The 16,278-nt window shown below is 39.1% G+C and overlaps 1 protein-coding gene across 13 annotated transcripts in view; it reads right to left on the bottom strand.

Annotated features, from left to right (window-relative positions):
* Positions 1-16,278, bottom strand: part of LOC131457267 (pleckstrin homology domain-containing family A member 5-like) — a 190,770-nt gene that overhangs the window by 118,127 nt on the left and 56,365 nt on the right. The window contains exon 4 of one of the 13 annotated variants that reach the window (XM_058626225.1): positions 15,281-16,180. The exons of the other annotated variants lie outside the window; for them this stretch is intronic. Within the exon in view, the coding sequence (XP_058482208.1) occupies positions 16,177-16,180 (4 nt within the window). The 3' untranslated portion in view covers positions 15,281-16,176. Of the gene's footprint in view, positions 1-15,280; positions 16,181-16,278 lie in introns of those variants that run through there. 13 annotated transcript variants of the gene reach the window in all.

The following is a 16,278-nucleotide window of genomic DNA, read 5'->3' as shown; positions in this document are numbered from 1 at the left end:
AAAGCTATTACTACCTCACACAAAAGATTCCTGCTTGCAGAGAGAGTTGACTCATTCTTCTGACAAATGTTTCAATATTTAATGTCCAAGTGCAGAAGTGGAAGAGTTTCCCTCTTTGTGGCGGTGGAAGTCTTTGGAGTTGGGAGACAACGTCGAGCTAAAATATTCATCGCTCTGCTGGAGTGTGACTGAGATTTCCACTGAGATGTGAATTAAACATGTGTTACAGAAAAGGGGGGAGAGAGAGCCAGGGGTTTCGCTCAGTTGTCAATCAAATCATAATTTCTATTGCAATAGTATTTTGTTTTACATATATACAAAGTGCCTATTCCCTCTTCGCACATTATGTATGTTGGAAAATGTGACCGAAAAACGTGACAAAAATTGCAACTGTGTAGTCCAGAATTAGAGTAATGGAATAAAGACAGAAAAAAGCTTCCCTCATGTAAACTGTTGTCAATGTTTGCAACTTTGTCACTATATTTAGCAACTATTCAGAACCTTTAACAACTATTTTTTCAAAAAAAACAAATAGCGATAAATCTGGTGACATATTATTGGAAACTTTTGGAGACTCTGATGTAAAAGCATGGTTTTACTTCTCAATGAGCAGCCAGTGCCACCGTGAGCCCCTCCCCTGTCCCAAAGCTCTCAGAGGCCTCCCAGTCCTCTCCTTGCACAGCAGTCCCTCCCAGCTGCAGTCAGAGCAGGAGATGTTCACGCCTCCGTGTGCAGACTGCAAATGAATTGTGCCACGGCTGGCTGATCCGTCAATGTAAAATTTTCTTTGTCTAAATCACTGCACTAAAAAACTAAACTCTAAATAAATAAATAAAAATAACAATAATAATAATAATAATAATAAATAAATAAATATCGGTTGGAATTGTGATATAGAAAAACAAGAATCCACACAAGATGTTAAAATATTTTGGGTGTTTTTTAAATCACTTTTTGCAGCGAGATACATAGTGTGACGTGAGTTAGAGTTTTTTCTCTCATACTTGTGTGCTACATCCCTATTGTGATATGTGTAAGGCTTGTTTGACGACCTGCTTTTGGGCTTTCAAACCCCCTTCCTCGTTTGGACTGAGCGTACCTTGCACTTTTCCTCCAATTCCCTCCATCAGAGTCTCTGCATCACACAACTCTTACTGGATTTGACAGATGTCTCAAACTGGCCCACAACCTTAATATCAAGATATTCCTGTATATTTTTTTAATTAATAGATTAGTTTTGCACCATTAATACGTTTCTATTGTGAACTATTTATTGTTTTATATTGAAGCAAATCATTTTAATTTGAAATGATGTGAAATATCATCATACATATTATCATGTTTTTACTTGGCTGGCCCCTACTGACCAGACTAGACACTCAGGGGCCCCTAGGTCATTTGTGTTTGAGACACCTGCTGTTAATTTGAAAAAAAGAATTAACTTTTTTAAACCCACTTTGTTGTGCAGCTGGGCATGATGCACCTTCCTGGGTTTCATACATAGGCCATTCCTGCTGCAAGCTATCCACTAGGTGGCACTTTTTAGAGACATAAACCTGGGACCAGCATCATATCGAAATTATCACACGTCCTGATGTCCAAACCAAAATGGGTGAGTTTCCATGCATGGCCCTGCATGCACTCAAATGGTAAGAAAAAAAAAAAAGAAGAAGATGATGAAAAAGAGGAATAAATGCACCAAATACAATAGAGCTTTGCACCAGTCGTTGTTCAGGCCCAAAAAAGAAAAAGATAATGACGATGAAGAGGAATAATCAGAGCGGATACAATAGGGCCCTAACAAGCTGCACATAGCACAGTTCAGTAGTGGTGGTAGTGAAGACAAGATAATAATTTATTTTTGAAACCTTCCGATTGAGTGTCTTTGTGATTTGATTTTGATTTATTTCGAGTCCCATGATTGCATTTGAGGACCCTTCAGAAATGCTGGCCCCTGTGTATAAATATGCTGGGGTTCATTTTGGCTTGTTTATCATGATATCAAGAGTCCCTTGAACACTCCTATTTCGTATTCATACCTAGGTTAATCTTGGTCCGTCAATCCCATTATGGAGAGTTCTATAAAATGCAAAGGGGCTTTAAAAAGACTCAGAGTACTTGAGTGTTGCTTGTTGGACCTTTAAAACTCCCAGTGTTTTAATCAGCTGTTTTTAATCCATTCTTCTACAGGTAACTAACCAGCAATACTTTTGCATTCCACATGCGTAATAGTTGTCCCTCACCGGGACTACCTGAGACACACTCTGAGTATCTCAAGCGGTCTTGCCCGCCCATGCAGACCGGGGAGCTCTGGGTAGCACCAGGGAGGGAAAACTATTGCGAAGGAACAGAAAAGTTATTTCGAGGAAATGCAAAAGTATTGCAAGGTAACGTAAGAGTTTGGTCTAAAATATTTGCCACTAATAGAGTGGATGCCATAGGGAGAGCTAACATAGGGCGATAGGTGGGGTACACCCTGGACAGTATGCCAGTCCATCACAGGGCCACATATAGAGACAAAAAACCACCCACTCTCACATTCACATTTATGGTCAATTTACAGTGTCCAATTTTGGAGAGAGATTGTTGAACTTAATTTTTAACCAGAACGTAGTCAAATGTGTCTCATGTGGCTCCCAAAGAAAAATTTGATCTTCACATTTTGGATATAATCCCTCATTTTGCACTAATTTTCAACTTCTTTCTAAACATTCAGATATTCAATTTCAACCTTTCAACTGCCAATTCATGCCAATTAAATGCAGACTGCCAGATTAGCTTCAGTTCTGGCAGAAGTTCAGCAATCCCCCTGCAATTTCTTCAGAAACTGCCTTCTCTGGTTTGCTCTGCAGCTTAACTGTGAGCATTAGAGGTGGAGCAGCTGCTCAGCATTTCTCTCTGTTACAAGAAACACGCTCTAACCTTGTCCTCTGCAAACGAAGAAGCCGTAGACACACATGCTTACCTAATAGGGGATGCATGTGACTGTGTTTTTTCAGACATGCTGAGCATTCATTACCAGGGTGGTAGTCTCCAGTCTTAACCCCGGTACTGACAGGTCCTATTTGTAGACCTTTGTGCAGGCAAGGCATTCTTGGGTTTTACAGGAAAGAGCAAAATTAAAGTGTGCAGGGAGAACAGAGGGGAGCAGGAGAAGAAGGCAAGTGGGTGTGTGATGGAGCTATGATTGATGAGTGCATCGATGATGAAACTACATCATTGCCCAGCTTTGCTGATGATGCAGTTTTAGTCTACACATTTTCCCCCAAGACTTACAACAAATGGTATTAACTTAAAAGAAATGTATTGTTTGAGAGGCTGAAAACCTTTCTTTTGTAGCCATTGACCTTTGGACACCACTGGACAGACTGAAATCGAGACTTTTAGAAACTATCACTCAGTCTGTCATGATTTGACTACGTACCATGTCGTCGGTCCAAAAAATAAAATTAAATCACACAAAATACAAAGAATAAGTCTTACTTTTAAAAAAATTACTGTTCCACTTTTGTTGGATTCACTGTACTGTAGCTGGTTGTACATTTTATGACTAACAGTTATAACATAATGTTATGTCGTTTGTTTCAAAGTAAATCAGTCGTACACATGGTACTATTCAATTTTTAAATGCAGACATGTTGCTACGCTGTTTGTGTGCGTAAGATACCATGTAGAGCTCTGTCATCCGCTGGTATTGCTAACAATGGCTAGTCCTAAATGTGTTTACATTTCCGACTTCTTAACTGGAACGTGGTGAACTTGGATGTGATGTCACTCCCCAGTTCTGATGTAAATGGAATGCAGCATCGTAGACGCATTGTGACACAAGTTTAAATGCAACGAGTCTCCGATGCATCTCTGCTCCACCCACAACAACTAGATCAGTGGAAATATGTTGGTGGGTCCAACCACAGCTAACTTGAAAGCAGCGACAAAACTGTGCAGTCTCTCCTGCTTTCGCCATTTTTCCATTTTTCCAAGATATCTTCTTCCTCTGCTTTGAAAAGACGAGTCAATACAATAGCGCAAAGTGTGTGAAGTGTTATCCGATCACAGAAAACGTATTCTCATGCCACATGCTCAGGAGGGTGCGTTAACTTGTTTTATATGAGGACATATATACAGGCCAACCTGTGCTCACAGCACCATCTGCTGGACAACTTGGTATAGACTTCAAATAGTCTGAAACTTTTTGTGGCTGTATATTTTGCACTCGTTGCACTGTTTTTTATGGTTATCTGATTTGTCAATTGTGTGTTTTGATGATCAGTGACTTGACATTTTCAAACCTCAAGACAAACTGTAGCGTTACATCAACTCCAAATTGTTTCTAAAAATGTTATGTTATTAAAAAGCAAAATGTATTTGCCTTAACGAGACACACACACAAAGTGGTGTGTCTCGTCATTCACTATCTTCTGTAAACGTGTGACCTCTCTGAGCAAACCCCGCTTCATCAGTCAGAGTGATTAGTGAGATTTGTTGATTTGACCCTGCTGAACAATGAGCATGTGTGAGCTCCCTGATCTGAACACAGAAAATACTATCAACCACTGTATGAAAGGACGAGCATGTGGCTCCGTTCATAGCAGCCTCCTTCACTGTGCTTTGACCTTCCTTAGCCTAGTAAACAAGGAGACGTGTGCAAAGAAAAGGCTCAAACACACACACACATGCACCCTTTCATTTCAGCCCACATCATTTCAATTAGCTGTGGAGGGTTTTCATGGATCCCTTCAGTATTTGATGAGAAATGCCTGAGTGCACATGGGTTTGTGTGTGTGGTACAATAATGGGTGGGAGTGGGAGAGCAGCAGACACTTGGGATTTGCTTTGGTGATAGCCCAAGAACATTTGTTTTGAGATTCATGGCACTGAGGGGATGGACACACACAGGTTTTTGAAGCTATATCTTTAAAGACTCACATACACTTCCATTCATTTAGACAGCCTAACCAAGCATCATCCCTTACCTTAATCATATTCAGTTAATGCTTATCATTAACCTTAACAAAGTTCAAATTAAATTGAAATCTTAGAGTGATTGTGATGGATATATGGCTTGTGGTTGGGAGATTGGGGACTGTCTCTAGGTTTTGCTAAGACATTGCTAAGAACAATTGCTTCACACCCCTATACACAAACACACTATTAGATAAAGGCAGTGATTGCGTTATTTTAGATGTTCATCATGGCAAACCCTGTGAAAAAGAATTATAGAAATTCAAGGAGGAATTAGAGGAAACGACTGTCTGACCAAGCAAGGGGCTGCACACGAGTAAAGCTTTCTCGAATGGCAAGAACTGAAAAACACAAACTATCCAAATATCCAGGCCCTATGTGATAAAGTAATTGCACCCCTTGTAAAATCATGATGTAACTGTGATTAATCACATTTTTGGGAAAATGTCAATTGCCATAACCAGGCCTGATTACTGCCAGACTTTGTCAGACAAAGTGAAGTCAGCCAAAAGATCCCAAAAAAGGAAAACATCATGCCACGATCTAAAGAAATTCAGGAAGAAATGAGAAACAAAGTAATTGACATCTATTGGTCTGGAAAAGGTTACAAACAGGCTTTGAAAACAAGAAAACATGGAACAGTTGGAAACCTTCCCCTGAGTGGCCAGCCATCAAGAATTACCCCAAGAGCGCAGAGACTACTCATCTAAGAGGTCACAAAAGAACCCACAACAAGATCTAAAGAACTACAGGCCTCACTTGCCTCAGTTAAGGTCCGTGTTCATGACTCCACCATAAGAAAGAGACTGGTCAAAAATGGCCTGCATGGCAGAGTTCCAAGACGAAAACCACTGCTGACCAAAAAGAACATAAAGGCTCATCTCCCTTTTGCCAAAAAACACCTTGATGATCCCTGAAGTCTTTTGGGACAATATTCTTTCGAATGACGAAACAAAAGTCGAACTTTTTGGAAGGTGGGCGTCCCGTTACATTTGGCGTAAAAGTAACAAATCATTTCGTAAAAAGAACATTAACAGTCAAACATGGTGGCGATAGTGTGATGGTCTGGGGCATCTGCACAACAAGGTATTTTGCGCACACAATGTAACTGGATGTAAATCAAGGAATCCTAACTCAACGTATGTGAGTTGAAAATCTGACTTCAGGGGGTGTTCATGTGAAAAGAACCCCCATGACCCCATGAGTTCCATTACTCATGGAGTGCAGCATTAGACTTGATTTTAGCGTAAAGGTTAGAATTAGGTTAGGTTAAGGGCCGGCACTTAGTTGCGTCTATGAGAATAGCTGTGTGCAAATGTGTGTGTGAGCGAGATGGAGACAGAGAGAACACCTTCCAGAGATTTCATATTTGGCCAGCATTGCAATCCCACTGGTCTCTCTCTCTCTCTCTCACACACACACACACACACTTACCACAAAAAGCAGCTGTGTTTGTTCGAGAACATAATCTGCGCCGCAGCCAGACCTGTCTGTGTTTCCAGCCACGCCTCACTTCCTCACCACATCAGCTTCTTCTGCATCATCCTCCACAACAAACAAACAGCGTTGAGGGCTGAATAACAAACAGCTCCCTGCTGCTGCTGCTGCTACTGACTGAACAGTCAGGGAATAAATCATGTCCTGAGCTGACAGCTGCCATTCCACACAGGTGAAGGACTGTCAGTGACAACATAATACAGCAGTCAAAACAAGAGGTTCAATGTATGTTTTCGCATACCAACATAATTGTACCACAGGTTAGAAAGGAATCATTATATCATGTAGCTTTGACCAACATGTGACCTTTGTCAACCTTTTCTCTTTCTGCCTTTCAGCAAAAAGTCTGACATCGTTGATGACACATATGTGAAATCATTTGTTGTACATTCATTTTCTGTAGCAAAATGTCCCTCAGCTCCATTTTATTGATCAAAAGCTGCACTGAGGTCATGAACTGAACATCTTAACTAGAGGTAGACTGACAGAATTGCAATAGTTTGAAGCATGAAAAAGAAAAACTAAATTAAGATCTTTCAAGACCCCACGTATGGTCGGATTATGCTGGGGAGAATACGGGAACATTGGAGATCATACTCACATTTTCTGGGATTGCCCTAAACTTGATCAGTACTGGGGAGACATTAAGCTTGAGATCAAACTTATTATGGGGGTAGACTTGCTACTAGTGCCAGACATTGTCAAAGTGGGAAAGATTTTCCAGGAAATACAGTAAGCAAAAATCTGCTTTATTTAATCTGGGTTTTGCTGTTGATCACTAAAAAAATGATTACTGTGTTATAAAGAATGTTCTTCCACCAACTGTCTAACAATGGAGGGTAAGAGTAAAAAATGTACATTTGATGGAGAGTATTACACCCTAACTCCAACTCAGGACAGAAGCATTCCCTGTTAAATGGGCACCTGTAATAATACAGCTACAGAGACTGATTAAGGACACAAACTCTCCATAACCTCAACAGGGAGGAAGTGTCTCCCGACAAGTATTTCATGTGGTAATAATGTGTTAAAACATGGGTGATTGCATTGGTCTTGAATTAGATGAATGGGGTTCCTGCTGTATGTGTAATATGATTTATTGAATATGAATGAATTTGAAGGTCAATGTGGAGCAAAAACATCTTATGTGATTGTTGTATATTTGATCTTTGTATGATTGCATACGGAAATAAATGTTGAGTAGTAAGAAAAAGAAAAGCTAATCAAATCCGAGCCTCTCTATGCTGACAAGACTTCATTCTTCACCTGCATCTTACTGTTGTATAATATATGTTGAAATGACTTGGCAGAAGCAACTAAGGCATCTCTGAAATGCTGTTTTACTTGATATTATGAGCATTAATGTGTCAGATGGACTTCAGGCCTTCACTGTGATCCTCCGCTGCCTGACTGTTGCCATAAAATAAAAAAATACATATAGTAGCCCCTGGTCTTGAAATATATATTTGAAGGTAAGTGATAGATTTGGCAAATCCCTGAATTGCATCATAACCCATTTATCTACATATATATAAAATATTTCTAAAAGGGAGGACAGGCATTCCTCCAAATATTTGTGAATTAACAAAAAACATCATACATAATGCAGAGGAGCTTTTATATCATCATTTCTTAGAAAACGATAAGAGGTATATGGGCCATACACACTAAAACTAATTCATGAGTATAGCCGGTATTTATCATACCGGCTATTGATCTACATGGAAAAGGCGATTTGGAAGCACTGAAACACTTTTATAGAAAGTTCTGAAAATGCCACCTTGCGTTTTGTAGATAATAATACACTACTTTGGGAAAATGATGATGTCATAATCCCACCTCTCTCTCTCATTGTCACTATTTCCACTGTTGTCATCTTCCTCTTTTGTTTTGACATTGTTTGGTCTGGCTTTTGTTTTCATTCCTTAGTCCCTCTGGTCACATACAGGCCTGGCATATGTACTACAGCGGGTTTTGTGTGGATATAGATTGTTCTTGAAACACATATTATTAGAAGTCAGCCAGAGCTGACAGTAGTTCCTCCCTCACAGGAAGCTGAGTAGTTTGAAATGTGGAAAGGATACTTTCACAAAATTCACAAAATTAGATATCTACATTACCAAAGATGAGTAAGATTGTACCTTCACAAATGACACTTTAATTTTGGCCTTGAAAACATTTTTGAAAATATGTTTCTTTCTTCACCAAACAGCTTTCTGCTCTAATAACCTTGTATTCATTATTCTCAGAGTGCATCAGGTTACACCCTTGACTGTTTTGATTCCTTTTCCCAGCTTCCCTTCTGTGTTTACATTCTCCCTTCTCTTCCCTCTTTCTCTTGTTTCCTTCTGTATCATTATACCATCTTATCTTGACATTAGGAACCAAAAGACAAACAGAACATGGTCCAAAAATGTCTTTCGTTACACCCCTGACATGCAGCAGTCCAGATGGAGAATTTAAAAACACATTCGTGACACACAAAAAAGCATCTTCTATGAGGCTTACATCACTGAGAACACTCCCACATGACACGCACACACATCCAGACTCCAGCTCCAATTCTAGGGTCGTACAGAGTGCCTTTGTGTTCAGAGGAGAACATTTGAAAGCCTCCAGAAATGTTTTGGAATGGAAGACGAGCCATTCCTCCAGCTGCCAGTAAAAGGAATGATATAAACCCACCTGGCCACAAATGGAAAAGTCAATAATGATGATTATTGTTTCATGAATTCATGAATTTAATTTTCCTGCAAATAAATTAATATGTGCAGAGTCATTGTGGGCAATTTATGCTCAGTAAGAGGAACATTTGACTCCTCTTCACTGGTGCAAGACTCAAATAACAACACAGATTAAAAGTTAATCTTCTTGTTCTCAGAATAATGAGACTGGTTGATTTTTCTTGTTTGATTTGATTTTAACCAGATTTTAGCCACAAGCTTACAAAATTTCTGTTTAAGTCTACTATATCTTAAGAATATGATCCCTGTTTTATCTTGTCATTACATCACAGACTTTTGCAACTGAAAAACTGAAGTTTGCTTCACACGGGATGCCATTTCGGCCAATCACAAACCCCTGGCACGCTACAGGTGGGCTTAATGTGATGACAACAGAGAACAGCGATTTCATTGCTCTCTGCAGACACAGAGAAGCGATGTCTCGAGAGCAACTGTCTTTCCATTCAGTTGTTGCTTCCATTTTAAGTGACTTGCTCTTTGGAGCCCACACGTAAAAGTTGTTAGATGCCATAGTCATCACTCCTAGAAAGCTACAACAAGCACGCTTGTTGATATGTGTTTTTGTCGCTCTGCATATGTCATCCAGATCATTGGTCTGATTGGTTGTAAGTCTATCCAATTGCATACAGAGGCATTTTGTCCACTGGTCACGCCTCTTGCAAGTGGGAAATGACTACATCCTTTCCAGACTTCATCTCAATTGAGATAGCTTTAGCCAGGCTAGCCACCATCAGTAAGTTAAAATGAGATTAAATGTGTAAGAGGCAAAAAATAATAACTGGTGATTAGTGTTTAGAATACTGTTTTTTAGATTTACCTATGTGAGTCAGCAGTAGACCAGCAGCTCCCATGTCCACATGAGCCAAAGACTTTGATTTTCTCGATGCATTTTGGAGTGAGAGAATAGAGAGTACTTTATGCATTTTTGTTTCTAATCAGAAAAGGTATAAAGCTTTTCTTATTTTGTTATATAAAAATTATTAAAGTAAAATTATACATCTTTTAGGAAGTGAGTAGTACGGGTGGGGGGAAAAATCAATACAGTAAAGTATTGCGGTACCTTTTGTGGTGATATTATATTGCTTTTAGGACAACAAGTATTACATTTTTTTGCATATAACCTTTTTAACTGATGTGACAAATAATATCAAACTTTTTGTGGCTTAGCATGAAAACATCAGATGAAGTTTCTATCCAGTGTCGGGGTGCTCACTCTCACTATTGCTTTTGTGTGAGTATATCGCAATATATGATTTTGAAAATACTCAGTTTAGTACAAAATCATGATAATATTATACTGTGATATAAATGTTGCTTTTTGTTACCCTAGATATAAACATATATACAATATGACTGATGTCAGAGAAAACCAGTCACATTAATATTATACTAGAAGGTTGATTAGTGTCTGTGACAGCAGGGTGTGGGAACAGGAAACATTTGTGACTCCAACAGATGACGGCTTTTTAGGATGAAAGAATCTCTGCAGGCCATACCAAATCAGCACTGGAGTGTTCCCAGCTGAGGTTTGAACCAGGATATGCAGCTGTAATCTGAGAGTAAATCAATGCCTTAGGCAGTGGAGGATTTTGTCCAGGGAGACACCAATGGCTGTTTCAGTGAACTTAATTAGCCTGTGACTGCTGTTAAATGGTCCTCAGAAGGAAGAAGCAACATAAACATGTTTCCCTCTTATAATCACAGACACACCGGTTGCCATAGAGTCAATCCGGGATAGCTGATTTTGCTTGAGTGCAGTGGAAGCAGCTGAACTGACTGATGTTCCAAATGTAACTCTAGTTACAATCACAAGATGATACAGACACAGTGAGAAGGGTCAAATGAATGTCTGGAAATTTAAGGACACTTTCTGGAATTGAGTTCAGGCTGGTTGAACTTGAAAACACTTTCAGACGAATGTCTGGCAACAATCTGCCAAACAATTTAAACACTGCATGGGGAAAGCATATTGCAGCTATACTGAACACAAGAACACAAATGTGCTGTCCTTCATATCATATTTGACTATATGCACACTCTCTTCCTGGTTTTCAATTAGCCAGTCTGGCTATTCATGGTAAGCTGTCAGATGCAGAGACATTCTACAGTCCAGGATCCCACACCTTGGTCAAAGTCAAATATATTTTTGAACAATTTCCTCAAATTCAAAGACCGAATGTGCTGACACAGCTTAAAATTGTAGGGCAACTTGTAAGCGCTGCTTTGCCCGGTGGTGTCCATTTTTATTGATTTGCAGCAAATGATTGTCCTTGGGATCTTGGGCAAGTCAATCTTTGTAATTGTCTTTGGTGAGCCAGAGATCTTGGAATTTGCATTTCCCAGACATCACGTAATTTGCTCTCTCTTGCTTAACGTTACCTGAATCTCACGTCAACTGCGGAGAGAGACAGTGTACAGTGCCCTAACACCTCTAGCGATTACAACTCGAGGTTTGTTCTGCATAGGCCTAGCCTATGTACATCAAGCAATGTATGAAACAGTAGGGAGACATTTCCATAAATATCAACTTAACTTCATGCTTGCACAAAATGTAAGCACTTTCAATGACCTGTCTTGAAAAACATTTCTAATTCACACATTTTCAAGGAACCGTGAGAACCCTCACAGTCAGTGCAGAGGTTACCAAGAGTATTTAAATGATAGAATTTAGCAGATGCTGTGAACATAGGGCTGCAGCGGTGCTCCGTTTTTTTTCTGCTGGGATTTCTGCTATGTCAGCTGGGATTGGTTCCAGCTCCCCCCACGACCCTCATGTGGAGACACAGACAGGTTCTGTCAAGTCCAGACAGGAGTCACTACACTCTCTCACCACAAACTGTGGGTGGGGACATGTGCCAATTAAGCTGCATGCTTGATGCATCCAATGTAATATAAAGAGGCACAGCTATAATATATGTGCCCTGTAGCAGTCCTGCTTACACTACACTTGCAAATATCTGCACATCTGTCACAAGGTGTGCCCAAGTCATATTAGATATAAACAGTATCTGACTCCATCCAACGCGCTCCAGGTGTCACCAAAGTCCCATCTCCAGAGCATCCAAAACCCAACACTGTATGTTAAGTCAGAAACCACAAACCTTTCACTCACAGAGTATATGCAGTATATTTATATATATGTATATATATATATATATTTATAACAGTATATATATATTTATAACAGTATATATATATAAATAACACTATTAGTGGGGATCATATGAAGGCTTATACAGTATAATGTCTGGTTTAAGGGTACGGTTGTCTCCACGGTAACCACACACACCATACTCTAGTTGGCTCTTTTGCTTACATTAAATCATCCTCATCAGTATGTCTTCCTGTCAGTTTGTTCAGTGCATTCACTGAACCAGATGAGAGGGGAACAGGGAGAAGATGAGGGGGGTCAAGGGGGTCAAATCTAAATGACCTGGGGGCCGATGAAGGTCTAGTCTGGTCAAGACGGAGCCGGTCAAGGGAAAAAAAACAACAACAGTTCACTAGGGGTGGGCAAAATGAGCTCAAAATGATATGCTAGTCCACCATAATATTACAGCAACGATATTCATGATGATATATCAGACTCATCTCTTTGTGAAGTACGGAGGTTAGGTTAATCTACACTGATGTCAACACGAAGGAGGACACACAAGGAAAGCGGCAGAAATAATGGCGCTAGGAAGAAAGAGAATAGAGGACATATGGTTGAATTTCACATACAATGTTAGGGAAGACAAAACCTTTTGTAAGCCATGCAGAGCCAAACTTACAGGAAAACACACAATGAACCTGAAGCGACATTTCGAGGCGAGTCATTCAGAAATCTATGCAATGGTTTGGTAAAGTGCACACACTAACACTATTTTATCAGCTCAGCTACCACCAACAAACCACCAACGCTGCTAATTTTGGATTTTAAATAAAAATACCAATTGACATGATGAAGATAATAAATCCAAGTGAAAAGTGTGACTGTCTGTAACCAAAAGAGAAATTGTAATTGATTGGATTATTAAGAGAAATAAAAATGTTTTGTATCAAAACAGTTATACAGTATGTGTTGCAAATTCCAACCTTAATAACATATAATAATTAATCAATAGGATGAAAGAGAAACCTTTAATTAATAAAACAAACCCATTAGATTATATTTGGTTGACTAAAACTTGACATCTCAGATGACTAAAATGTGACTAAAACTAGATGGTTTAGTCATAAGACTATAACTAAAATTATAACAAAATTTGCTGCCAGTCAAAAACAATGCTCTACATGGTACTTTTTGCAACACAAACATTGTAAATCATGTCTCAAGGTAAAAAATAGCCAGTACTATGTGTATGACTGATTTACTGTGAAACAAATATGACATAGTAAGTTGCAAATCTGTATTCCTTGACCTCAGAAATTACAAGTTTTTTACACATACTTGACAAGAGCACGCAACATTTTTTCCATCCAAAATATACCAATACCAAATACCATGTGTTTTCCTACGTACACTGTACATGAATTTATACAATGCTTAATGTTTTTAATTCAGATGATCACTCTACACTACATTTGTGTCATTCACCGATTCAAAGCCTACATTCAGACATCAGCACATTCAGCATCTATATGTAGCACTTCATCATTCACACCCACTGACACGATGCCAGCACAACCACCAGAGGAAGATAACACTTGTTAGCTTCTCATTCCCAGATTTAAAAGGATAAGAGAAAAAAAGTTTTGTTTGATAGAGAGCTGGCTTCAGATACTCAGCAAACACCTGTGAACCACACACACACACCACACTCAACACAATACCTAAGAGACCTGTATCATAAAAGAGGATAGAAATCACAGTTATTATTAGAATGACAAAATGAGGGCAAGTGACTCTCACTCCAACTCTTTCTCTTCATAACACATGTAATCTTCCTGCCAAAGGCTTTCAGCATGGAGGGAAATGGCCAAACAACAAAGGAAACAAACAATGACACATCCTTGTATGCTTTTGGTTTAAATACTTCACTCTCTTCTCTCACACTGAGCTAAGTGAGAGATAGCCAGACTTTCAGGTTCAGTATAAACACACTCATGTGTTGTAGAAGATCAATTTGACTGGAGCCACCTGACAAGCTCACACAGTGTGGTAATGCAGAGCCACAGAAACTCCCTGCAGCATGCCTGAAGTGGGCCTGCTCATTCTCTATTCCCTTTAATGCATCTGTAATCATATCTTTGTGGAGAAATAAAGCACATTTATGTCTCACTGATTTGTGAACTGCTGTGATGTGAATACATAAATACAAGATTCAAATGCCATACAGTATGACTGTTTACTATGGAAAACTGACTATTCCAGACTATACAGTGGTAGCACAATGACATATGTAATTCAGTATCTTCAAAATATGGAAAGAAATGTTTCTAATAATGTGTTCACACCAAACATACAGCCAATTTTTGCATTGTGTTATTTACTTGAGTTTGGTTCTTGTATCATTTGTATTGTACCCAGGTTATTTACACAAGGATCACAAGTAAACACAACCCCCAAATCTCGCCTGGGGCTATTGCTAATGCTAACTATGTTTTCCTATGTTCCCAGATTGTCTGTTTGTGCACAAATGGCAAATAAGCATTTTGAATCTCATGACTAAAAGATTGAATGCAGCAGGATTTAAACACACTTTAAACACTAATGATTTTCTGAAAACACCTGCTATCTGAAATCAGAAAATCAGAATATATGCTACGAATCAAACAAGGTTTTTTATGGTATCTACATTTTATCCACATTGTTTTGGCACTGAAAATGAAGAAAAGGTTCCTTGTGCTTTCATGTGGACAACCAATTTGCTAATTTGAGAAAATGATGATGTCATAATCCCACCTCTCTCTTGGGCTTGTATTTGATGCACTTATATTTGTCATTGTCCTCTTGTGGTTGTATATATTGTAATGCACTTATATGAATAAGGGTTAGAGTTAGGGTTTTTTATCTGGTTTTTGAGTAGCAACAGCTACACATACTACAGATAAACCGTTTCTAGGGTGCGCTGATATAGATGCATATTTTTTGTTTAAAAATCCCGTTTTATGAAAATGTAGTAGTAAGACTATAGATAGCCTCACACACACATCTTTTAAAAATGGTAGTCCAAGTGCTGATATTTTGATGGAAGCAACTTTTAGCTTCTTTTACATGATTTGTCCAGTTTGAGTGATACAAACGTCCCAACAATTTCTATCCTTGAATTGACGCTTTGTGTAATCTAATCTCACAAGACATTTGTGCGGTGTTCGTTGTGAGAGAACCATTCAACCTTCACGATCAACACGAATTCACAGCAAGCATGAGTTCAAACTCAACTTTAAAAGCCAATATGGACAAAAACACTTCCAGCATAACAATGGCCCGGCATGTGATCATTGACACTTCTGTGACGACTGAGCAAGCTGCTGACAAAGAGAATGTTGAAAGATACTGTACGTGGGAAAGCTACAAAGGTTTATCCTTGTCAATGTGGTCAACTAGTAGCTAAAGCCAGCTTGAAATGTAGCTAGATGTCAGCAGAACACACCATATGCTAATTAGCATAGTTTACTCGTGTGGCAGATGTAGCGACTTTCCTCCTTGAAGAGTAGCTACGGTTTGGCCAGAACGTTGCTATATTTGTCACTAGTCACTAAATTTAGTGACAAAGTTGCCAAGTTGGCAACACTGCACTTTCTTGTCAAATGTCACAACCATTCAACAGACACACACACACACACACACACGAGTGGAGCAGCTTTACCCTGCTGCTACAAACTCCCAATAAAACGTGACTTGACTTAAAAAAAAGAAAACAATAGATGCAGAATTGGCACAAAGAAACTTGAGTATGCAGTAGGTCGTGGCACTGAGAGCAGTACAAGAACAAGTCTTTGCTACAAAACAAAACAGGAAACACTCAAATACATGCAAATGTATGTCTTACCTGGTGAGAAGTTGTCATTCAGTTGTAGAGTACATGTAAAAAAAAAGAGAGAGAATCTGTTAGCTGTGTTGTTAAGATGAAAGGCTTAAGAAACACTA

The sequence above is a fragment of the Solea solea genome, chromosome 3 (genome assembly GCF_958295425.1).
Source record: "Solea solea chromosome 3, fSolSol10.1, whole genome shotgun sequence".
In the NCBI taxonomy this organism is placed as follows: Eukaryota; Metazoa; Chordata; class Actinopteri; order Pleuronectiformes; family Soleidae; genus Solea; species Solea solea.
Note: the sequence above shows the minus strand (reverse complement) of the source record. Positions and strands in the feature narration are given on the sequence as shown.